The sequence below is a fragment of the Giraffa tippelskirchi genome, chromosome 6 (assembly GCF_054371585.1).
Source record: "Giraffa tippelskirchi isolate mGirTip1 chromosome 6, T2T-mGirTip1v1.2.pri, whole genome shotgun sequence".
Lineage (NCBI taxonomy): Eukaryota > Metazoa > Chordata > Mammalia > Artiodactyla > Giraffidae > Giraffa > Giraffa tippelskirchi.
Window position 1 is genome coordinate 84,124,885 of NC_137280.1, and position 25,479 is coordinate 84,150,363.

At 52.0% G+C, this 25,479-nt stretch overlaps 1 protein-coding gene across 9 annotated transcripts in view; it reads right to left on the reverse strand.

The window, feature by feature from the left end:
• MAP1S (microtubule associated protein 1S) overlaps nt 1-24,480 on the reverse strand; it is a 39,231-nt gene extending 14,751 nt beyond the window's left edge. For 3 of the 9 annotated variants that reach the window (XR_014055627.1, XR_014055630.1, XM_081496445.1), the window contains exons 1-5: nt 19,476-24,480; nt 18,145-18,246; nt 16,662-16,744; nt 15,536-15,676; nt 12,541-14,902 (exon numbers count right to left, since the gene is read on the reverse strand). Coding sequence is in view for 3 of the 9 variants with exons in the window: in XM_081496445.1 (XP_081352571.1) it covers nt 12,541-14,902; nt 15,536-15,676; nt 16,662-16,744; nt 18,145-18,246; nt 19,476-19,740 (2,953 nt within the window). In the remaining 6 variants the exon portion in view is untranslated. Of the gene's footprint in view, nt 1-4,422; nt 4,536-5,303; nt 5,803-10,718; nt 14,903-15,535; nt 15,677-16,661; nt 16,745-18,144; nt 18,247-18,840; nt 19,214-19,475 lie in introns of those variants that run through there. The other 6 variants (XR_014055628.1, XR_014055631.1, XM_081496446.1 and 3 more) reach the window with 5 other exon arrangements.
• Between the last annotated feature and the right edge of the window lie 999 nt (nt 24,481-25,479).

Consider the following 25,479-nt stretch of genomic DNA (forward strand, 5'->3'; position numbering starts at 1 on the left):
AGGACATCAGATCCCTTGTTTGGGACCTCATTCTACATATCTCTTCATCTGGTTGTTGATTTGTATCCTTTAATAGCTTTTCATTTATAATAAATTGGTAATCTAGTGAGTAAACCTGTCTTTCCCCGTGTTCTGTGAGCTGTGGTATCGAATTAACCAAACCCAAGGAGGGGTCATGGGAGCCTCTTATAGCTAGTCAGTCAGAAGCACAGGTAACAAATTGGACTTGCAATTGGCATCCTCAATTGCACAAGGTCATCAGAAGCTCCAGTCTGCAGTCAGTTGGTTGAAGCACAGGTAGAAACTTGGGCTTGTGACTGGCATCCAAAAGGGAGAGTGGTCTTGTGATACTGAATGGAATGCGATTCCATCTCTGGGTAGACAGTGGCAGGATTGAGTTGAATTCCTGGACAGCCTGCTGGCATCCAGGCTTGTTCGTGTGGGGAAACCTACACACTGGAACTGGGGACAGGAACCCTTTGCAGTTGGTGTCAGTAGTGGGATTCACCAGAATGGCCCTGGCTGACAGAAACGTGTTTTTTGAAGAGTAAGGATAAAAAGATGGGGAATGAAAAAGCTCTGGTCCCTGGATGGCTACCTATTCACCCACAATGAAACTGCAGCTGCACTGCAATCTGCACTGCAGTTACTAAAGGTAACTGTTACCAGTGGAATCTAGACGAGACAGTAGAGCCAACTTCCAAGCAGTTGGCTCACTGGATATATAAAGAGATGCAAAATTATAAGCAGCACACAAAATATACAGTTTCCCAATTACTGCTGCAGTGAAAAGGGAAAAAGAGGAATGAGTTTTTCTTTCCTGAGAACAAAGAAGCTAAAAAGATCAGTGAGCAGGCTTGATCACTCCTAGTTTTTACTTTAACTATTCCTCATCTGCAGTGTGTGAGTTTGCTTTTCTGCCCCCTAACTTGGCGTAAGCTACATTTTGCACTATTATCCTTTGACTCTATGCCAATTACATCTTGTTTCCAGTGCTCACCTTTACAGCACTCTCCTCGCAGGCTACCCCTTATGGTTCTTCTCTTTTTGCATTACAGAAAGAAGGCGGAAGTACAATACACAGAAGACCATGGACCCAGTTGCCGGGTTACCTGACGCCAGCCTGTGGCTGTTTTTGAAACAATGCAAGGGAAAGAAGACAAGATCCTTGCACCTTTGTTCCTCAGCACCTATCCCTGACGGTGTGCTCTCATCTTGTATAATCCCCCAGATTCCTCACGGAAGGGGGGCCACAGTTCTCGAGGCACAAGCCTACTGCATTCTCCCACTCTGCAGGCTGAGGAGTAAAGCCACGTTTCTATTTCCTCCAAACTCTGTCTCTGAATTTTCTTTTTTAATTTGGCTTCAGTGGGCAGAAAAAGCCAAGATTTTAACAGCAACGTTATCTGTAATAGCCAAAATGAAATTTTAAAAAAGTGCTCACTCAGACCTTGATCCTGCACCAAGTTCAGATTTAGATAGATCCAAGCTTTGGCCATTAGCCTCAAAGCCGCCCCAAATTATGCAGGGGCAACAGGAAGTACCTCTAGGGTCTCTCTCTGGTCACCAAGAAGGTAGTTAATGTCAGGGGAGAGCAAAACCAAGAAACAACTAAAACCAAGGGATACAGTGTGAAGAAACTGACTCACTTTCTGGATTGGTGTCACTGGTTTCCCGGAGCATTTGTGTCTTTGGTTTTGAAGGCTTCGGAATGGAAGAACACATTTGGGTGGATGCAGGACCTGTAGCTCACTACTGAACAATCACAGACTGCCCCTGACACACAGGAGGTTATTCCCGAAGGAATAGCCAGCCTGGTCAACTGGATAAAAGACACTGAAAAGGGTGTCTATCCTGAGAATGGGGACTGCCCAACTGGCCCTATAAACGCCGAGTGGGATACCCCAGATGAAGCAGCTGAGATCCTTCCTGTGCAAGCCACGAAGGACTGGTTTTAGAACTGGGACATTCACCCACTGAAGATGCCTGTTACCCAGGTTTTGGTCAATGCTGTGATTAAGGGATGCTTACTGCATGGGCACCCCATGGAACATTAATTCCCAGTTTACAAAACTGTTCTAGAGGTCTTATCAGATCTGCTATCTCAGTTTCCCCTATGATACCAAGAATATTCAAGTAATTTAGAAAATGGGGAGAGACAAAGGAGAGTCAAGGGACTCAACCAAGCGGAGTGAGAGTCTTCAGATGGCTGTTGAAACGTGGAATGAATGAAGCACAGATGGAGCTGAACCAGGTGTCGATGTGAAATCAGGCGAGGCCGTGGGGCTCCTGGGTACAGAAGCAGCTCTGTGTCCCTCCTTATTTGTAAGGAACAGACTCCATCCTCCAAGACAGACGTTCCCTGAGGTCCAAAGGGCAGATTCAAGCAGGTGCTAAATCAGGGATGGGAGGGGAGGCAGAGGAAAAGAGGAGTAGCCAAGAAACCTGGTTCTACCTCAAGGGCTACTCGGAGCTCTTTACAGAACTAAAACCAACAAATGGAAGACGTCAGCGTTCTTCACTCCAGAGACCACCACCAGATTAAAGGATTCAAGGATGCTCATCAGATTACCTGAAGGACTTCCCTGGTGGTCCAGCGGTTAAGAATCTGCCTGCCAGTGCAGGGACACAGGACTGATTCCTGGTCAGGGAAGACTCCGCATGCCCCAGAGCAACTAAGCCCCTGCATCACAACTCTGGAGCGTGCTCTAGAGCTCGTTAGCTGCAACTATTAGGTTCACGTACCGCAACCACTAAAGCCCACATGCCCTAGGGCCTGCAAGCCACAACTACTGAGCCCGTGTGTGGCAACTACTGAAGCCCACAAGCCTAGAGCCCATGCTCCCCAACCAGAGAAGCCACTGCAGTGAGAAGCCTGCGCACTGCAACTAGAGAAAGCCTGTGCGCAGCAACCAAGACCCAGCACAACCAGAAAAATAAATTAAAAAAAAAGAGAGAGAGACTACTTGAGACCAGATTACAGGCGTGCAGGCCCGGCACACACCCTAGTCTTATCAGCAACTGTGCCCTGGAACCTCGGCTATAAAACTCCTCATCGAATCCCCCTGGGTTGGGGGACAGTTTTTCAGGGGCACAAACCCACACATCCCCTTTTGCCTGGCAAAGCAGTAACAGTCCTCTTTCCTACTTCATCTGACACTCTGTCTCCAAGATTCAATTTGGCACCAGGGCCCAGAGGCCGAGTTTTCAGCAACTGATGCAGCACTCCCAGACTGAGTGGACCAGTGTGGACACCAATATTAAAGGGCCCCAAAGAAGTCCATGATTTACTCCAGTTTGGAAGAGTTTCAAAAGCTGGAAGCAAAAAAATTAAATAAGAAACCTGACTGGGGACCCCCGGGTATTCACTGGCTAATCAAGAGAAAGACTGAAGCAGGGCCAGGGTCTTCCAGTCCCACGCCTGGGCAGGGACCCAAGGCCTTATGCAAACGCGTGTGTGCTGTGTCACTCAGTTGTGCCCAACTCCTTGAGACCCCACGGACTCTAGCCCGTCAGGCTCCTCTGTCCACAGGATTCTCCAAGAAGAGAATACTGGAGTGGGTTGCCATTTCCTCCTCCAGGGGATCTTCCCCACCCAGGGGCTGAACCCAGATGTCTCATGTCTCCTGCATTGGTAGGCGGGTTCTTTACCACTAGTGCCACCTGGGAAGCCCACATGCATATGCAGGTGTGGATAAAATGGCCAGAAGAGGAGAGAGGCCTTCCCCAGGACACCTAGATACACACTGTGATTCCAACCCTTGCTGGCGAAGCCTTAGCGGGCAGCTAAGGTTAGACTGAGATGAATGGAGATGAAACATTGATGGGATTAAGGTGAACATTTGAATGAAAACTGGGGTGTATGAACAGATTTTGTGTGAGGTGGTCACATCTCCTTTACATGAATATACAACTAGGATGGAGGTTATGTCAGACTCGGGGTTGTCTTCCCTACTTAACATTGTACAGCAGAGGCCTGTTAAGTCTGCTCTCTGGCCAGTTTTAATCGGGGACGCTAGATGGGAACCTGAGTGCACACAGGTGGCTAAAGGAGAATAATCTAGAATGCCTGGGGAGCAAAAAGAGTTGACTGCTTTAATTCATCATATACTAGAAGCCAGAGTGCCGGTACCAATGAATTCACTGTACCATATAGCCCTGCGTGGCCTGAAAAAGGCAGATGGTTTGTGGAAACCAACTGTAGACTACTGAGGCTTAAACCAAGCTGTACTGCCCATTGGCTCAGCAGTTTGGACACGGTCTCAACCACACAGAAAATGCCAGGAGGCTGCTACTCAGCAACTCACGTCGCAGATGCTCTTCTCTGTCTTGATCTCAGAAAAGGGCCAGCAGCAACTGGCCTTCACGTGGGAAGGTCCCCAGCATTTTTTTTCTGCACTACTAAGGGATAGCTGAACTCACTGTCATCATCTGCTCAGAAGTGATGTGGCCTTGATGCAGATCCCCGGTGCACCCATGCACTCTGCCGATGGCACTTGGTGGCAGGGGAGACCAAAGAGCAGGCGAGGGCTGATCTGAATGCAATGGAACACACGTGACCAACCTGTTCAGTCACTCAGTTGTGTCTGACTCTTTGTGACCCCGTGGACTGCAGCACACCAGGCTTCCCTGTCCTTCACCATCTCCTGGAGTTTGCTCAAACTCATGTCCATTGACCAACTAGGGCATGTTAATAAAACCAGCACCAGTCCCCAGGCTGGCCCAGACAGCCAAATTTTCAGGGAGAACCTGGGCAGGAGCCACCTGGGATAGTCCCCCAAGACTTAAAATAAACTGCTGTCACTACCGTCCCCAGGACAGAACAAGAATCCCAGCATTTGGCTGGTTGCTTTGGGTTTTCATTTGGGAATTCATGCTAGCTCTCCCCTTAAGACCACCCAAAAGACAGCTCTGAGTTGGTGACCCAAACAAGGGGAGGTTGCGTCTGAATTACAAACAGCGGCAGCCCTCTCAACTTGGCCTTTGGGCCCTGCTGACCCCCAACTCAGATATGATTTGGGCAGTGTCTGCCACCATATTCTGAAGACTGGAGCTTCTGGCAAAAGTCCATGAATGCCTTCTAGCACCGCTGGAATTCTGGACCACAACATTCCAAGATGCTGCCGTCTGAACAAGGTACTTGAGAGACAATTAGTAGTAGCCTGTGATTGGGCATTCACTGAGATAGCCTTGATGACTGACAGACATAAAACAATCATGAAACTGGAGGTGCCTGTAACATCTTGGGTGATGTCAGAGAAACACTAATGAGGAAGACAGTGCCCGGAAGAGTTCCGTAATAGTTTTTTTTTTTTTTTGGCCACACCACACAGCCTGCAGGATCTTAGTTTCTTGACCAGGGAGTAAACCCAGGTCCCCTGCAGTAGAACTGCAAAGTCCTAACCACTGGACCGTCTAGTCAAGGCTATGGTTTTTCCAGTAGTCATGTTTGGATGTGAGAATTAGACTATAAAGAAAGCTGAGTGCCGAAGAATTGATGCTTTTGAACTGTGGTGTTGGAGAAGACTCTTGAGAGTCCTTTGGACTGCAAGGAGATCCAACCAGTTCATCCTAAAGTAGATCAGTCCTGGATGTTCATTGGAAGGACTGATGTTGAAGCTGAAACTCCAATACTTTGGCCACCTGATGCAAAGAGCTGATTCATTTGCAAAGACCCTGATGCTGGGAAAGATTGAGGGCAGGAGAAGAGGACGACAAGAGGATGAGATGGCTGGATGGCATCACCAACTCAATGGACATGAGTTTGTGTAACCTCTGGGAGCTGATGATGGACAGGGAGGCCTGGCGTGCTGCGGTTCATGGGGTCGCATAGAGTCGGACACGACTGAGTGACTGAACTGAACCGAACTGAACCACTGGACCACCAGGAAAGCCCTACGAGCCCCATCATAAAACGCAAGTGGTTCGGAGGGCTGCAGGCTGCCAGGGGGAGCAGGGAGGCAGCCACTGTATCCTGAGCACATAGCCTCTTTTCCTCTAGGACTGACTTTGGAGCCAACTGAGGAGCTGCTGGAACCAACTGGCATGAGGAGAAGCCCTGTGGACAGCTCTCAGACGAACCACAGTGTGTGCCTGCTGTATGGACAGCAGTTTTAAGATGAATGGATAATACCCTGTTTGGCAAGTGACTGCATTAAGACCAGGAGATGGCGAGACTGTGATTGAAGGCAGCAAGAACAAATTGGCTCAGTGGGCTGAAGCGCATGCTGTTTTCCTAGCGGTGGTGGAAGAACTGAGCAATGGTAAAAGCCCCTTTGTGTTTTTACTGACTCCTGGCAGTGTGGTCAGGTAGATGGGCAATGGAAACCTGGGCTATAAAAGGGATGTCTGCAAGGGGCACGGCCCTATGGAAAGCACTCTGGGAATTTAAAGGGGATGGTCAAGTAGGACATGTCAACGTCCAACAGAAGAACCCCTTCTAGATCTAGAAGGTCACTGAACCACAAAGTAGATGTTTTGGGGGTCCAAGAATGAGTCAGCACGGGGAGGTGGGCTACAGCAATTCAGTAGTGAAAGTGTTAGTTGATCAACTGTGTCCGACTCTTTGCGACCCATGGACTGTAGCCTGCCAGGCTCCTCTAACCATGGGATTCTCCAGGCAAGAATACTGGAGTGGGTAGCCATTCCTTTCTCCAGGGAATCTTCCTGACCCAGGGATCGAACTTAGGTCTCCCTCATTGTAGGCAGATTCTCAGCAATGAGGTGGAGGGAGCCAAACCTAGATCTAGTCCTCTGGCGCCCTGCGAGGCACAAAAATGCAGTTGAGAACTCTGTCAACAAGAGAGAGAAACTGCAGATGGCTCTGAGGGAAATGTCCCGGGAGATGGAGCTGGCAAGTGGGTTTCAGTGGACCAAGGACAGTAACCCTGGGGGCTATAAATGGGTCCCAACAGGAACAGAGCCTCTAGGTTTGCATACCTGAAGGTCCAATGCAAATGCTCAAAATACTACTGAAGGATTGGAACAGAAAATACTGTAACAGTTTGAGCCACCAAGTTACATTCCTTCAGACAGACAAAGAGATGCACTTTTTCAGCCCATATTGTCCAATGGTGGGGCAAGAGATTTCACATCAGAGGTGTTGCGTATCATCCTCTGAGTAATGGTTTAATAGAAAATCCGAATGAATGGCTGAAACATTTGCTGTCTAAAACCAGGGGAGATGACAAAGGCTTGAGAGGCTGGCTTACTTGCCTTCCCGAGTGTGTGCTCACCCTCAACATAAGGGGGCTAAGGGAGGGTCCCCACTGAACAGCTTCCTCCACTTTTCTGGAGGGTATGGGGAAGTAGGCATGGATGCTGGTACATCTTCCCACACCATAGCAACCCACTCCCACCCCGCCCCCAGCTACTTGATGCAGGGGTCCCAGAACCAGGAATGCAACTGCATGTGCCAGCAGCACAGTGGATTTCTTAACAGGAAACTGTAACTATACCTTTAAATCTTTGTCAGAATTCCTAAGGGCCCAATGGGGTGGAATGTGCCCTCATCCCCTCTGGCAACGTTGGGGCTGACAGTGAATGCTGTTGTGTTGTCTAGAGGTTGTGAAAGCCTACAGGTTCTGTACTAGTGCAACCCTGTGGGGGGAGGGGGCGGGGGCGGGGAGGAGGTTTGGGTTAGCTAGCCTAGCTTCCTGGCAGCAAGATGGACCAGTGTAGTGGCCAAACGAACGTCCCTTCCAAGGGTGCAAAAGTGTGGGCAAAAAAGAAATGACAAATGAAAGGAGAAATAACCTCTGAGGGTAAAGGGGTGAATAAGTAGGTTATGCAACGAGGGAAACCCAACATTTTATTAATACCTGGAGAGAGGCTTAGAGCAGAATAATATGATCTCTTAACAGAAGCATGCCAGATGCCTGGCAGGCTGAAGCTAGTTTGCTGAGACCAGCCCTGATTTGGGGACCTGACAAGATGGAGCAGCAGCCTGCAAACCTGAATGGTGTCACTCTGGGAGACATTCTGGTCCCAAGACATATTAATGAACAGGAAAACTGTTCATGACTAAATGGAATTCAAGCGATGTGCCTATATCTCTGACTCTTATTTTTCAGGCTACATCTACTATACAAAGGACAACACTTGGGAACTGTTTCCTCTGGGACTGCAAACCGTGTGTGGCTCCCAGCAGACTGGTCTATGCAATCACTGTGTAACTACAAATCTTGATCATCAGTTGCTTAGAAACGTCCTTGGTTATGATGGTCAAAATATAATGGCAGCATGCCCAACATGGGGCTTCCCCAGGTGACACTAGTGGTAAAGAACTTGCCTGCTAATGCAGTAGACTTAAGAGACATGGGTTAGATCCCTGAGTCAGGAAGATCCCCTGGAGGAGGGCATAGCAACCCACTCCAGTATTCTTGCCTGGAGAATGCCAAGAACAGAGGAGTCTGGTGGGCTACACAGTCCATGGGGTCACAGAGTCAGATACAACTGAAGTAACTTAGCACGCACACACACCTGAGGGTGTGCCATGCACAAGCACATGACATCCTGTTTTTGCAGATAGAAAACTATTCATCAAAAAGAGGGAAAAATAAGTAATTAGCCTCCAATTAAAATTTAAAAAAAAAAAAGAGGGAAAAATAGTGGATCCCTGATGGGATTAAAGCAGTCGGCATCACTTGGTGGCTCAAGTTCCTTGGGGGAACGACCCCACCAGAGACAAGGCAGGCTGTGCGAAGTCTCGTGGCATGCTCCAACTAAATTAAACTACATCGAGGTGTGCTTACCATGCATCTAACTCAAGTCTGGGAGATCCAAAATTTTGGGGTGCAAAACATGCATCCTAAGTGTACCCAGGCCACTAGTATGCAATGGCATCAACGTCCCTGGTGGATTCAACAATGCTGGCCAACAAGCCAGAAAGAGTCTGAGGGTGAACAAGTGCTAATGGGGATCTGAGGACAATTGGAATTTGCTTTTAATGAGGAGCAGCATTCAGAGGAAAAAGATGGAACTAAAATAGGCAGATGAGGGGGAGTTCTCTTCTAGATGGAAGGCAAAGGATGGAAGCCAGCCTCGAAAGAGAAAGAGCGAGAGAGAGAGAGTGTATGTGTGTCCTTGCTCAGTTGTGTCCTACTCTTTGTGATCCCATGGACTCTGTGTGTGTGTATGTCTGTGTGTTTGTTCAGTTGTGTTCAACGCTTTGTGATCCCATGGACTGTAGCCCACCAGGCTCCTCTGTCCATGGATTTTCCAGGCAAGAATACCAGAGCAGGTTGCCATTTCCTACTCCAGGGGATCTTCCTGGACCAGGGAAAGAGAATGAGGTAGTAGCAAAGTGAGTCAGGCAGATTCAGCCACTAATGCTGGATACACTAGAACCCAGCACTGGGAAGGGGCCTGTACCCCGACCTAACAAGCCCAAGGCCTCTTGACTGTCTTAATATGAACAGAGGCTGAAGTGGCCAGGGGGCAAGTGGCCCTCTGTTCTAGCTACTGAGGCTCGGGGCACACACACCTATGGCGATGCTATGGCTCTTCAAGCTTAGGGAAGTTCTCTAGAGGCAATAACGATTTACACAGATGTACCCGGACTGCTCTCGCCTCCAGAAAAGCTAGAAATAAAATATACCCCGTGGCACAGCCAGTAGGGACAGGAATAACCTAAATGCCATTTATGTTCTCCTTATAGGAGAGATGGGCCCTGCTGTAAAACACAGACTCAGTACAAGCCTGCGAGTTTGTCCCTGGTTACCCTGGAATTCAGAGCTAACTGAATCATGGTCAACTGTTACAACCTCTACCCTTAATAACATGTGGTACATGGGCAAAGGCAGATGTTGGGAAGGCAAAGTGAATACCTCCATAGTTCTTAATTTGTTCTGTAATGAAACTGAATTGTACCCTGGCCATATTTTGATATGGTATAACCCTGGCGTTGGTAAGATTCAACTACCTCATGTAAATGAGTTTATGGCAACCCTGCATATGTGTGTGCTCATTCAGTCGTGTCTGACTCTTTTCAACTCTATGGACAGACAGACTGTAGCCCCCCAGGTTCCTCTGTCCACGGGATTCTCCAGGCAAGAATATACTGGAGCAGGTTGCCATTTCCTCCTCCAGGGGATCTTCCCAAAGCAGGGATAGAACCCTTACCTCCTGCATCTCCTGCACTTCAGGCCAATTCTTTACCGCTCAGCCACCGGGGAAGTGGTTTCCCCAGCAACACTGCATTTTGATGATCAAGTGTATTGAGAGCCTGAGTTAAAGTCTCCTAAGGATGTGACAGTTGTGGAAAATGACTGGCCTGAGGAGGAACAGGATCTAGCTAATCACCAGCTGATTTCTGTGCCAAACAGTTCTGTACAAATTGACTGTAAGGTACAAGCAGCAATGACGTTTCTTTAAATCAATCCTTATCCCACACTGACTTCTCCAAATGTCAGGCCTATTTGTGTTGGTACTATTGTTGTATCTGTTCTATAAATGTGACCCCAAATGTAGGTCTATAACAGGGACCCACGATTTTCCGTTACTTTTGATTAATCTTTTTCCATCCACAAAAAACAGGGTGTCATTTGCCATAAGGGATCTGTTCCACCAGGGGGTAGACTGCAATACTGTGATTTGTGAGAAATAAATATATTTGGTCATTCTCAGATATCAGTTCAGTTGCTCCGTCGGGTCTGACTCTTTGCGACCCCATGGACTGCAGCACGCCAGGCTTCCCTGTCCATCATCAACTCCGGAGCTTGCTCAGATATACTTGGTCTTTATCCACAGTTCCTGCCTCAAACAGTTCTAGTTCTCAAACTCTTGGAATTTTCTGATCAATAAGAGCAATGGGAGCATCTTTTGCTATATTTGCTCTCTGGTCTTTAGTTCCAAAAAATATTTTAGGGCCAGAGAGGTAAAATGGTCTTGTTATTCCTCAGCTCTCTTCCATCACAACTGGGTTTATGCTAACCAAGGTGACTTTGGATCCCAGCCCAGGGTGGGGGCTGGTTGTCAGGAGAACCCATCATGTGATTAGAGGGTCAGAACTTTCAGTCCTGCCCCTGATTTTTGAGGAGGGGAGAGGCTTGAGGCTGAACCAACTGCCACTGGCCAATGATTTAGTCAATCGTTACTATGTAATAAAGCCTCCAAAAAAGCCTCAAGCTTTCCAGCCCTTTTTCAGAGCTTCCCACCTCAGGGAACCAGAACATTTTGTGCTACCACACAGGGCCCCAAGGCTTGTGAGAACAGAAAATCCCTTGTGCCCTGTCTCGCCTTAGGTATCTCTTCATCTGCTTGTTGATCTGTATTCTTTAAGAGCCTTTTATAATAAAATGGTCACCTAGTAAGTACATGGGTTTTCCTGAGTTCTGTCAGCTGCTCTGGCATATTAACAAATGGAAGGAAGGGGTCATGGGAGCCTCTGATTTACAGCCAGTGAGAAGCACAGGTAACAGTCTGCACTGGGACTGGCACCTGGAGTAGAGGGTGCTCTGGGACTGAGCCTTTTGCCTGTGGAATGGGACTCTCTCTCCAGGCAGATGGTGTCAACATGCAGGGGAATGTTGGGCCCCGGGCTGGTGTCCAAGATTTGGACCCAGGAAGCCTTTTCAGTGTGTATGTGAGGCAGAAGGAGCCTGCACGCCCAGCGCAAATAGAACCCTGGGCCCTGAGTCTCTAAGGAGCTGCCCTGGAAGACAGGGTGTCACACGTGTCATCACAGCTCGGAGATCAGGGACTCAAGCATGTGATGTGTAATTCCACTAGAGTTTGAACTGTGGTGCTGGAGAAGACTCTTGAGACTCCCTTGGACAATACAGAGATCAAACCAGTCAATCCTAAAGGAAATCAGTCCTGAATATTCATTGGAAGGACTGATGCTGAAACTAAAGCTCCAATACTTTGGCCACCAGATATGAAGAGCCTACTCATTAGAAAAGACGTTGATGCTGGGAAAGATTGAGAGGAGGAGAAGAGGGCGACAGAGGGTAAGATGGCTGGATGGCATCACCGACAAAATGGACTTGAGTTTGAGCAAATTCCAGGAGATAGTGAAGGACAGAGAAGTCTGGCGTGCTGCAGTTCGTAAGGTCGCAAAGAGTCAGACACGGCTTAGCAACTGAACAACAAAGGTTCCAGAAGCTTATGCCTGGTTTCCCAGACTTCCCCATGCCTCGTCCCTTTGCTGATCCTCCTCTGTATCCTTTTGTTCTAATACATTTGTAAATATGACCACACACTGAATCTTCCTACCCAATCATCAAACCTGGAGGTGGTTTTGGGACCCTGGACACAAAGGGGTTTCATAAAATGTACCATTAAAATTAATTTCACTAGTTTCTTTCTGCTTCAAGTGGCTACTGGAAATGTCACCACCACAGATGTACTCACTGGGATATGTTTCCACTGACGATACTGCTCAAACACCTCAGAACTGCAAGTGCTTAAGACAGTCAGGCCAGAGCTTCCATTTTATAGGAGAAACAGGCCCGGGGGTGGGGGGGTTGGGGGTGGGGTGGCTGAGACCACATTGCAAATAGGAAACCCACTGTAGGATTCCAGCCCACAGGTACTTACCGGATGGACCGCGAGTGGTTGTCTTGGGGACGGAGGGCTTTCTGGACAGGGGTGCCCGATTTCCTTTATCACTGGGCTCACTCCGGGCGCTGAGTGGCCGACTGGCCCTGTCCCCACCGGCCAGCCCCTTGGTTTTGGCAGCAGTCACTGGAGTGGCTTTGGAGGAAAGAGTGCCAGAGCTGGGGCGGGTAAGGGGCTTCCGGGTACGGCCGCCGCCTTCTTTCAGCCGGGCCTGCTCGGGAGGCAGCATCTCTGGGTCCACCATGCAGATACTAGGTGGGGTGGGCAGCGGTGGGGGGATCTTGAGGGGGTCAGGCAGCGGGTCACGGCGGGGGACCCCGAAGCCCTCCGTGTCCTCATCTGAGTCGGCAGCGCCAGGGGCAGCCGGCAGAGGGTCCGAGTCGGACAGGGTGGGCAGGGACTCGCTAACAGATGTGGGCGGGGTCTCCTCGGCTCCTCCTGGAGCTCCCGCCCGCTCCTGCGACCGGGCGCTGCTGTCGTTGGAGCTGCCGGGGGACACGGGGGCGGGCGCCATGGGCACGGCCTTGCGGTGCTCAAACTCACAGGGCGACACCAGGCACAGGTCCACGTCGTGTGGGGAGGCTGAGCGCCGCACCCGAGGGCCGCAGAGTGGGAGGCTGAGCCCAGCTTCACCGGCGGCGGCAGGTGGCGGCGGGAGCACCTGCTCAAAGGAGACGGACAGGGACTCGTCCACCTCCGTGGAGTGAGGGGAGCCCACCTCCGCGGGCAGCGAGGGCGTGGTCACCGTGGGGGAGGCATCCGGCCCTGGCTCCCCACCCCGCAGGGGGCTCAGCGACAGCGGCCCGCTGCTCTCTGTTGGGCCCTGCTGGGCTCCGGTGGGCGAGGGCGTGCACGGCTGGGGGGTGCTGGCGGCCAACAGCAGCTCCAGGGTTTTCTCCTCTAAGCTGCCGCCTTCCTCCCCCGCCGGGCTGAACCCCAGATCCAGGCTGCTCTCCTGGCTGGGTGTGGCCACGAGCTGGGGGGCCGGGGAGCCGCAGGCCTCTGTCGGGGGGCTGGCCTCTCCGCTCCGGAAGCTGGGGGGGCTGTGGGGCCCATTCTCAGCTGGTGGGACCCCTGGGCGGGTTGTGTTGGGTGCTCTGTGGGGCTTGGGAGCCACCTGGGCACCCATGTTCTTGCCACTGACCGCGGCAGAGGCTGCCCGGCGCACCTCCCGGAGTTGGGTGCGAGGGGCACTAGGTTTGGGGTCCTTCTTCACCTCCCGGGAGGGCCTGGCTTCTTTCTCAGCCCTGCGAGGGGCCTCAGTCCGTGGGGAGTCCTTCCGGGCCACCCCAGGGCGCTCCTGGGTGGGCCTGGAGGGCACCGTCGTCCGGCTCTCTCTCCTCAAGCTGTCCCGGGAGGCCACGCTCTCCTTGCTCTCAGCTCGCCGAGGCCCCGCCAGGTCCTGGGGCGTCACCACCGGCTCCCGCAGGAACCCCAGGTGCTGCAGGCGGACCAGGCCATCCAGGAGACGGGCGGGAGGCGTGCAGCCAGGGAACAGCACACGCACCACCTTCTCGGAGGGGCCCGCAGGGTGCCACACCAGCAGGGCGCACACGGAGGCCAGGGTGTGGTCGGTGGTGGTGGCTGAGGGCGGGTGCAACACATACATGTCCAGCCGGCCCACGCCCATCTTCTGGAAGAGCACGGTGGGCTCGGCAGGCAGCGGCCCTCGGTTCAGGGGCATAGGGGTGATGCCCAGCCTGCTCAGGAGGCTCAGGGCCAGTTTGGCCTCATCCTCGCCACGCACCAGCCGCGAGGCAGCCGCGCGGGCGTTGAGAAACACGACGCCCAGGTTGGGGGAGATCAGCCGGCGGAGCCGGTCGTCCCCGGAGCCCCCGCCGGCAGCCGCCTCGTCGCGCTCCGCCAGCTTGCGCCGCAGCAGACTGTTGAGGCCCGGGAGGCTGTCGGCACCCGCGTGGGTCACCAGCACAGCGTCCACCCGGTCCAGGTGCCGCACCAGCTTCCAGAAGCTCGACTTAGGGTTGGAGCCGCCATTGACCAGCACGGTGAAGCCATTGACGGCGAAGAAGGCGGCGTCCCCGAGGCCGCCGGGGAAGATGTAGCAGCAGGGCCGGGCGAGCCTGAGGAAGCCCACGGAGGCTGGAGGCTCGAGCAGCTCGAAGGGGGACGGCGGCTCCAGTGACTCAGCCACATACTCCAGGAACTCGCGCAGGCCCTCGGAAGCCGGCAGCTGCACTGGGGGGTTCAACCGCAGCTGGAGCACGCCCTGCAGGCCAGGCACTTCGGGGGCCAGCCGGGCCCAGTCACCGAAGGTTGGGCAGGTGATGGTGAGCTTGGGCAGCTCTGCAGGAGGGGGTGTGGAGGCCAGGAGATCCCGGATCTGAGGGGGAATGGTTAAGGGGTCACCTGGAGCCAGGCAACACCCAGACCCTTGGGAAAGCTAAGCCCCTTTGCCTGCCCTTGTCACCCTCACGACAAAACCTAGCTCTCCCCACAGCCCAGGAGGGCTCATGGTCCTGTCTCACCATCTGTTCCCTCCCGCCCTCCCCCACCTGCTCACTCTCCCTGCCCCAGGGCCTTTGCACTTGCTGTTTTCACACCCTAGAGCACACTTCCCTCCAGGGAGACTTTCTACATACACCCCCACCCCCACCTCTGTCTACTAGCCTTTATCTTACCATCACTGCATCACTCACTCAAAAACATGGTTTCCCAGAGTTTGCTGCTCATTTGCCCCTCTCAGACTAAGGGATCAGAAAGGACCCCATCCAGTTGTGCCCCAGATGGGACCTAGAATCTGGGGTGCCACTTGAAGCATTTGCAACATCTGACCTAAAGGCCCTCACCTTGCAGTGGGCCACGGGACTGAGCCTGACAGTACATGTTATCACCATCACTCTACAGAGAAAGAAGGGACGAGGCTCGGGGTGGGGGGACAGTAGGTCACCTGGGCAGCTCAGCCCAGTGGGGATGAGCCAGACTTCAGAGGCAGGATGGAGAGGGGGCAGCTCACCTCTTTGTCCCCCAGGACCTGGAGGAAGTGGCGGGGTGAGAAGCCCCCGGTCTGGAGCAGCAGCTCCCCTGTCTCCTCCAGGCAGGGCCCAGCCAGCACCAGCAGCTTGTGAGAGGCAGGGTCTAGCAGAAGGTTTCGGAGCTGAGGGAGGGGGAGAGTGTTCAAAGCCCTATTCCAGGCAGTGAGATAGCCAGCACCCCTCTTTGGGGTAGTCCCCAGCCCCAAATCTATGTATAACCACCCCACTCTTGTCCTACCAGGGTTTCACTGGTGGCTCAGGGGTAAAGAACCTGCCTGCCAATGCAGGAGACATGGGTTTGATCCCTGGGTCGGGAAGATCCCCCGGAGAAGGACAGGGTAACCCACTCCAATATTCTTGCCTGGTGGGCTACAGTCCATGGGGTCGCCAAAGAGTCGGACACGACTTAGTGACCAAAACACAACAATCTGTCCCCCAAGTGGCCTGGCTAGTACTAAACTAGAAGCCGGGATTGTAGCCTGTGGGCCTCCTTCTGGAGCTGGCCCCCATCCTCCTTGCCAACTCCTGCTCATTCTACAAAGCCCAGCTCCAGTGCCCCTTCCAAGTCTTCCTGGGCCCCTCAAGCCCACATTTCCCTCTGGCCCAGCCCAAGTGCCATAGGGAAGAGGGGACTGTGTCTGGCTGTTTCTGCCAGAGCCTCCTCAGGGAGCAAAATAGGGCATTTTTGATCAATGGCATCAACCTGTACAAGGATCTCTAGAGGGCTCTATCTCATAGGAAACTGAGAGAAGAGTGCAGATGTCCACAGCTCGAATTATTAAGTCAGTTCACACAACTAGCAGGGCCCAGCCCAAGGGAACACATAAGACCCAGAAACACTGGATGGGTTCTGCCCTCCCACACTCCAGCGGTTCCCTATCCCATTCAATCCTCCCATGCTCCAGCCTTTTCTGGCTCCACCTACTCCCATCAGCAGCTCTGAGGAGGGACTAAATTGAGAGTGGAGTCATCAGGGGAGGATTTGTTGCTGCTGGGTGTCAGGAAGAGAATTTCAGGCAGATGAAGTCAGGGACCCCCGGAAGTTGGGGCCAGGGGATGGCGCCAGTCCCAGCAGCCCATTCCCCCCAGGAGCCTTCCCTTTCCTACCTCGTCACACAGGGATTTGTCTGATGGATTCAGCAGGACCAGTGTCTCCAGGGTGTCACCACGGTGGTGCAGGCTCCGCTGGCCTGTGGGAGAACCAGGTCCTTTGAGTTTAGGGCTGAACCACACACGCCAGAGTCAAATCCCGCCTCACTGGGTGATCCTAGGTGGCCAGGAGCCCCTCCAGGACTCTTGTTTCCCAGGACCTCCAGCCAGGAGGTCATCCGGAGATTAATAGACATGAGATAGAGCTGCAGGTCAGGATGAGGCAAGAACAGGAAACCGCCTTGGCAGGCCCTATGCTGGAGACAGCAGGGACAAGGCCTCCACTGCTGGCAGGACCCAATCACAGTTGTCAGCCCTGTGGGGGACAGCATTGTCACCCCATTTTATAATCAAGGAGCCTGAGCCCAGGGAAGGCCAAGGAGGGTACACTAGGAAAAGGGTACAACATGGGCAAAGGCCCTGAGGCAGGACTGAGCTCTCAGTGTCTGAGGATCAGGAAGGGGCTAGAGCGAGGGGCAGCATGGCAGGGAGGCCTCATGGGTCACGGAGAGGGGAGTGGGGTTGATTCTGGGCTCTGAACCCTCGTCTGTCCCCTGAGAATCCAGATGTGCTTCGAGGAACCTCCACTACTGGTTATCCTTTATCAGCTTATCACAGGCTTGTTATCATGTGCGGATATTGCCCCATTCAGGCAGGGAAATTGAGGCACAGAGAGGGGAAGTGGCCGCCAAGGTCACACAGCAGGGACGGGATTTCCACCCCTCCCCAATCTGATACAGTGAGGGTCAGGAAGCCACCGGGAACCGCTGGGACAATGAGGTGACGGACACTTCCTTCCCCTCCTAAAGCAGCCTGGAGGTGACTCAACAGGCCAGCTGAGCAGGGGGTAGCTAGGCAATACCCAGGCCCTGCCCAGCAGCTACTCTGTTCACCCCAGTCACCCCAGGATCCCCAGGGAGCACGGACCATGTAGGGCTGACCAAGAGTCCCAACCCCCGTCCTCGATCTTGCTTTCTCAGTTCCCATCTACTGAGCACTTACTGTGTACCTGGCCCTGTGCAAGAATCACAGCCATAAACCACACCCGGCCCCTGCCAGGCCCAGCCCACACGCCACAGCCCCTCACTTTCCAAATGTCTTGTCCCTTTGCTTGGGGGTTTCCCTCCACCCTCCCCACCAGCTGCTTCTCATCCAAAAAGACCCTCCTCAGAGGTCTCCCTGTCCCCCACACCACACAGCCTCATCTGTCACATGGGAACAAAAACGCAAGTTCTGACCTCATGAGTTGGTGATGACTGAGGGAGTGAGTGCTGGCTCAGGGCCTGCCCCCGCTCTTACTCAGTCAATCTCAGCTGTATCATTACTGTTGTCATTTACAGCCATCCCTGACGCACACAGCTGGCACTCGAAGAACATCTGCCCACTGAGTGAACAGAAGGGGAGCAGCTGGTGCACATAGGGTCACCTTTCACAGCCTCACCTTTCACAATGCTGGAGAAGGTGGCTGAGTGCCGGGACACGAAGACCTTGAGCTGCTCATCGAGGCTGCAGACGCCCGGGTCAATGTCCCAAGACCGGATGCCTGGTGGGGTAGGGGGGAAAGGGAGATAGGAAATCAGCTGGGCTCCCCAGCTCCCAGAATATTTCAATAACTGGCAGAGGGTAGGCGAGGGCCACCACAGCCCCCTACCCCCGCCCCAACCTGCCCCTGCACATGAAGGCCAGGAGATTCAGAACCATCCAGTGTGCCTTTGGAACTCACTGCATCCACCATCAAGGAACCCAAAAACTTGGGCACTTTACAAAGAATACTTAGAACCTCAGCAAGAAAGTCCCCACCTCCTAGACAGTCATCTTGTCCCCTTCAGTATCCTCTCACCCCCACCACTGTTTCACTGATCCTCAGCCCTGCCACGCACAGGTTCCACCTCTAAGCTTTGGTAGAAACTGTTCCCACTGCCCAGAGGCCCCTCTCCCTGCCTTCCCATCCTTCAGGTCCTCTCAGTCCTTGGCATCTTCCTCTGAACAGTCCTGTAACCATCTGAGCTTAATACTTGATCCATCTCCCTGCCCCCCTCCCCACCAGACCATTAGTCCTGAGAGAGCAGGACTGAACCTGCCAGAAGTCCCCGCCCTATCCTCGATGCCCTGCGGGGTGACATTCCCCAATTTTTACTGGCCATGGAGGACAGGCGCTGACGATCTGAGAGATGCAGGATGACGGATGAATGCCCTCCAAGCAGCACGGTGTGGGGTGCACCACGCCCGCCGGTCCCACTGTGCCAAGTGCTTGCAGGTGAATCTTGCAGGTGCATCTATGACTCACATATTCAGGTGCCAAATCCCCTAAGCAGGCCGCACCCGCCCACACCCCAATTAGCAGTTCCTCATGGAGCTACGGAAAGTGGCCTCCGGGGCTCAGGGCCCAACCTCCCCATCCCTGCTCCTCTCTCCAGGACGTCCAGGCTACTAAGAGCCGGGGAATGGAGGCGCGCCCGGAGGGCGGGAAGCAGAGCCGTTGCCCATGCTGCCCAATCGCGTGGGCCCCCAAGCCGGGGCCCGTGTCCCCTCCCCGGTCTGCACCACGCTCGAGGCGGAGCAGCTGAGCCCGATCCCGAACGCTGCCTCCTCCGCGGGCGCTCATAGACTCTGCTTGCGCCCTGCGTCTAACGGTAAGAGGACAGGGGTCCGGGCCACCCCCGCGCCCCGATCCGGCCGGACCCCGCCCGGACCGCTCCATCCTCGGGCTCTCAGGCCGAGATGCGCGGCCGCTCCCGCCTCCCCGACACCACGTTCCTGGACCGGTCCGACCTCGTTCAAGCTCCTCCAGCACGTAGGCAAGCAGCCCCCGGTACCCGCACTCGCCGCCTACTACGAGCAGCAGCGAGCTGGGGACCTCGGCCGCCCCGGACCCTGCGACCGTCGCCGCCATCTTAGCGCCGCCCTGACGCTCCGAGCGCCCGCCCTGCTGTCCCCGCCCCTTAAAGGGGCCGGACCGGAAGGGCTGAAGACCCCTCCCGGAAGCCCCTCCTCGCCGGTTATCTGCCCCCTCGCGCTCTCTGCGGTAGTGGGACATGCGGATACAGGCTCGTAAGGGTTAGCGGAGTCTTGAATCTCCGTTTTGGGCACCTCTCCCAAATGACTACTATTTCATTCATTCATTCACTCATTCATTCTCTCACTCATTTATCCAGCAAGTTCTCATTGCGTGCCTACTACTTGCCGATTGGAATCTCTGCCCTCCAGAAACTCACATCACATCTCAGTGGGTCCAATCTGAACCAGGTCCAAGATGGTCCCGGTTCCCTAGGTCAGGGCTTAAACAGAGAAAAGAAGGGTAACTTTGAGGGCTTTGAGGAATGTGTAGGAGTTTGCCAGGTGTGGGTTATGGGATAATGACATGTGAGGCATAAATTAGAGCATGTGCAGAGTTTAGAGATTAGGTAAGTACATATGAAGTTGAGACAGATTCCAGAGCACTCTGGATCTGGAGCAGGGCACCACAGTTGTTCTGCACCTACAGTTTGCTGGGCATTTTGCTCATTGAAGATATACATAAATCTATGAAGTTGGTACCTAAGAAGTAGGCTGTGGGCACAGCCATTTCAGAGGAATGGAGAGGAAATAGACTTGGAGAGATGAAGTCACCAGGCCCATAAGACGCAGAGGAAAGATTCAGGTGGGTCTGATTCCAGATACAGCCTGCGACAGGGACTGGCTGCCTGGTTCACATGGGTAACCCTCCTTCTCCAGTCAATTGCATTCAGCCTTTTTATGCATGGTGGCCACTACTTGAAAAATCATGTTGCACCAAACTTCTTGACAGATGATCATGTCTAGGAAGGGCTGGGTTGCATCCCTCAGGAGTAAGCTCCCCATCTTTGGAGGTATACAAAACCAATCAAGACAAATAAAAAGATCTGCTAAGAAGGATTAACCTCCCACTGCCCTTCATTATCTATTCAGTCCAACTTCCTCCCTGGTCAGTGTATAACAGTCGCTGGCCACGCGCTGTCTGTCTACCGTTTGAGTGCTCCACTTCCTCTCTCTTTATGGCCCTGGCATCCTTCCTCTATCCTAGTCCCTCCCCCTTGGCTCCCTTCCCTGTTTGCTGGCTGCCTGTGATTTCTTCTATTGTTGCTCTCAAAAGTAATGAAAGTGGGAGTGTCTGTGTCAGGTTCTATCTCCCCCAGCAGGATAGGAGATTGTTGGAGGCCAGGCCAGGCTGAGGTTTCTCTGGGATCCCAGTTGTTTTGCAGGACAAAGCCGAGCATCTGGGAAGTGCATGACAAAGGGTGTGAAATGGGAGCGAAAAGCTCCTTCATCCACCATTCACTCATGTGTACTGATTGATTGGGTCTGGACTGGAACCTGGGACCTTGGAAGGGACCTGGAACTTGCTTGAAGTCTATGCTCTCTCTTTTGCCCAGGGCTGTGAATTATGAAAGTGAAAGTGGGAGTCGCTAAGTCGTGCCCGACTCTTTGCGACCCCATGGAATAATCCATAGATTCTCCAGGCCAGAATACTGGAGTGGGTGGCTGTTCCCTCTTCCAGGGGATCTTCCCAACCCAGGGATCAAACCCAGGTCTACTGCATTGCAGACAGATTCTTTACCATCTGAGCCACCAGGGAAGCCCAAGAATACTGGAGTGGGTAGCTTATCCCTTTTCCAGTGGATCTTCCCTACCTCGGAATCAAACCGGGGTCTCCTGCATTGCAGGTGGATTCTTTACCAGCTGAGCTACCAGGGAAGCCCTAGTGTTCATTCTAGTGGGTCTTAAAGGGCTCTGAGTTGCCAAGGCATCTGGGACCTGATGTTCTGAGTGTTCTGGAGTCCTGAGGTTTTCCTGTCCCAGAGTGTCTCTCAGTCTGGAGACCCTAGTGTGAAGAGTGGGGGGAGCATTGCCCAAGAGATGAAAGAGGCATCTGGGGACCATTTTTGAAATCCCAGGCAACAGACTCCAGTCACTGCCCTCCTGCTTTTGTCCACACTCAGCTCAATGCCTGTTTTCAGGTCATCAGTTCCCAGAGGGATCAGGTGATGAAATTGTGGGGGAAATGGAAAACCCTCAACTGTCAGGACTGCTGGATGCTCTAGTCTCCTTCCCCTGGCAATTCTTTTCTCCTTCCCCTGGCAATTCTTTTCTCTTTTTAACATTTTTATTGAGGTTGAACATAGACATGGTCAAGTTCATGAATATCAGGAGTGGAGATTGATGGAGGTCAGGGTTTAGGACATTTCCAGCCCCTGCTGCACCACCTTGGATATTCCAGTTCATTATCCCCTCCCTCAAGGTGACCACTTATCTGACTGTCATCACTGTGGTGAATTTTACCTGAGTTTGAACTTCTCATAGATGGGATTGCACAGGGTACCCACTCTTGGTTCTGGCTTTTCTTGCTCCTCATGTGTGTAGAGCAGGCATTTGTCCCTTTTCATGGTTATGTAATATTCCCAAGTATCTTTTCTTTCTTTTTATATTGTGATCAAATAAATATAACATATTCCTTATCATTTTAGGGGCTTCCCTGATGACTCAGCAGATAAAGAATCTGCCTGCCATGCAGGAAACACAGGAGATGCAGGTTCAATCCCTGGGTCAAGAATATCCCCTAGAGGAAGAAAATGGCAACCCATTCCAGTATTCTTGCCTGAAAAATCCCATGGACAGAAGAGCCTTGTGGGCTACAGTCCAAAGGGTCAAAAAGAGTCAGACACAACTGAGTGACTAAGCATGCACTTTTTATTTAACAATTTAGGATATTTAGGACACACAATGTAGTATTACCCTCACTAGCATCTAGCGCCAAAATACTTAAAAGACCCCATACTCTTTAGCAGTCTTCCCCAACCCCCTCCCTCCCAGCCACGGGCAACCACTAATCTGCTTTCTGTCCTTGTCGATTGTCCTGTTCTGAACATTTCATACAATAAGAAACCATTTCTCTCTGGCTTTCTTCACTCAGCATAATGTTTTCAAGGTGCATCCGTGTTGTATCATATGTGACCATTTTATTCCTTCCTGTGGACCCACCACATTCAGCTTGTCCATTCATCTGTTGATGGACATTTGGGTTGTTACTACCTTTCCGCTCCTGCAAACAGTACTGCTGTAGAGATTCGTGTGCAAGTTTTTCTTGATCATTGCTTTCAATTCTCTTGGGTCTGTACCTAGGAGTGGAATTGCTGGGTCATATGGTAAGTCTATATTTAGCTTTTGAAGAACTGCCAGGCTGTTTTCCACAGCAGCTGTTAAATTGTACATTCCCACTGGCAGTGTACAGGGGTTCCAAAGGCTCCACATCCTTGCAAACAATTAGATTTTTTTCCTTTCTTATTGTAACCACTGGGTACCAATTTTTCACGATTCATCCATTTTCCTCATTGGTGAGCATTTGGGTTGTTTCCAGTCTGGAGCAATTGTGGATAAAGCTGTTTTGAGCATACTTGTACATGTCTCTTGGTGACTATACTCTTTTCTGCCCCCAGTGAATGCCTAGGGGTGGAATGGCTGAGTCATGGGGTAAGAAATGGTCAGGCTGTTTTCTCAAGCAGGCTGTGAGGAAATGTCCCCCATGTCCTACCAACACTTAGGTTTCAGGCTTTTTGTTTTGTTTTGTTTATAATTTATTTTATTTTTTGAAGTATAGTCTGTTTACAATATTGTGTCTCTGGTGTGCAGCAAAGTGATCCAGTTATACACACACACACACACACACATATATCCTTTTTCATGCTCTTTTCCATTATGGTTTATCACAGGATATTTAAGATTATTCCCTGTGCTATACAGTAAGACTTTGTTTATTCATTCTATAGATAATAGCTCACACCTGCTAATCCCCAAACTCCCAGTCCATCCCTCCCCCACCCCTCCTCCCGCTTGGCAACCACAAGTCTGTTCTCCAAGTCTGTGAGTCTGTTTCTGTTTCTTAGATAAGCTCATTCATGTCATATTTTAGATTCCACATACAACTAGGGTCATATGGTATTTATCCTTCTCTTTCTGCCTTACTCCAGTTAGTATGATAATCTCTATTTCTATCCATGTTATTGCAAATGTCATTATTTTATTCTTTTTTATGACAGCTATTTTAATATTTGCCTTTTCCCCCTTCTTCCCCCACACCTATCACCAACCCTGTTCATCAACATTCATTAAGCGCTTGCATTGACAACACTCTAGCTCTGGGTGCTGCGAAGGGAACAAAATTACTGGTCCTCAGTGCAAATCACTCTGAATCTGGAACGGGAGGGAGCCTGAGGCTTGTATGCTTATATGTCAGTTCATTGCATTCTTGCAACAACTTGGCCCCAAGCTCTGAGTAAACGCATTTAATAAAGGAGAAAAAAGGATTCAGAGAGTTAAGGGGCAGATCTAGTATCTAGCACCCCAGTGGGGATGTGAACCCAGGGTATGTGACTCCAGGCCCTGCAAGAGGCATTCATTCATCCATTCAGTAAACACTTCCTGACAAATTTCCTATGCCTCCAAGAGGTCCCCAAGGAGACCCCAGTCTGCAGGAGGAAGAGCTGGCCACAGATGCCCCCTAGCTGTGGAGCCAGGGCTGGGCTAGAGGGTGTACCTGGAGCTGGAGGAGTCCAGAGTGGGGCAGTGAAGGCTCTGTATGGGGAGACAGGGAAGGTATCCTGGGAAAAGGGACACTGAAGCTGGGCTTTTGAAGAATGCACTTGAGTTCATCAGGCAGATCATGCATTCATTAATTCAGCAAACACCCTCAGCCAAATCCTCTGTGCCAACCTCACCTCAGCCTGGTTGCAAGGAGCTAGGAGAGACAGAACCAGACACAGACTCTCCAAAGGGTCATGGATGGGTTGGAAGGGGAGGGAGGGGCTGGTATTGCCCCAAATGGAGGAACATAGAAGTTCTTCAGGGGACCAGCAGGGGTCTCCTGAAAGGAGGATGTGGCTTCAATTCGCTCCTGCAGAGCAGAGAGCTGATGCTAAAAGTTTTTGTTTCGAAATATATTGCATGGATTAAATGAGACCAAGACAACGTGTGTGTGTGTGTGTGTGTGTGTGTGTGTGTGCGTGCGTGCTGTGTCTCCCAGTCATGCCTGACTCTTTGCGATCCTTTGGACTGTAGCCCATGGCTCCTCTGTTCATAGGATTCTCCAGGCAAGAATACTGGAGTGGGTAGCTATTCCCTTCTCCAGCAGATCTTCCTGACCCAAGGATCGAACCTGGGTCTCCTGCATAGCAGAAGAATTCTTTACTATCTGAGCGACCAAGGAAGCCCTCTTAAACCCCATGCTGCTAAGTCGCTTCAGTCGTGCCCGACTCTGTGCAACCCCATAAACGGCAGCCTGTCAGGCTCCACCGTCCCTGGGATTCTCCAGGCAAGAACATTGGAGCGGGTTGCCATTTCCATCTCCAATGCATGAAAGTGAAAAGTGAAAGTGAAGTCGCTCAGTCGTGTCCGACTCTTCGCGACCCCATGGACTGTAGCCCACCAGGCTCCTTCATCCATGGGAGTTTCCAGGCAAGAGTACTGGAGTGGGTTGCTATTGCCTTCTTCCTTAAACCCCATACTATGGAGCAAAAAGGAAAGAGGAGTCTAGGAGTGACCTGACAGGGATAGGCACTTGTTTGCAATGAGTTTATTTCATAAAATCACCAGGATGTGGGGTGGGGATGGGTGGAATGGGGGAGGGAGGCTGCCTCTTGTTTATAATCCAGGTCCTCTCTGGGTGGGCGATCTCTCAGCCACTCCCCCAAATTCCCCACTTAGTGCAAAGATGCCCCCAGAAATGGTGATTCCCTCCTCTCTCCTCTTATCAGCTCAGGGTCCC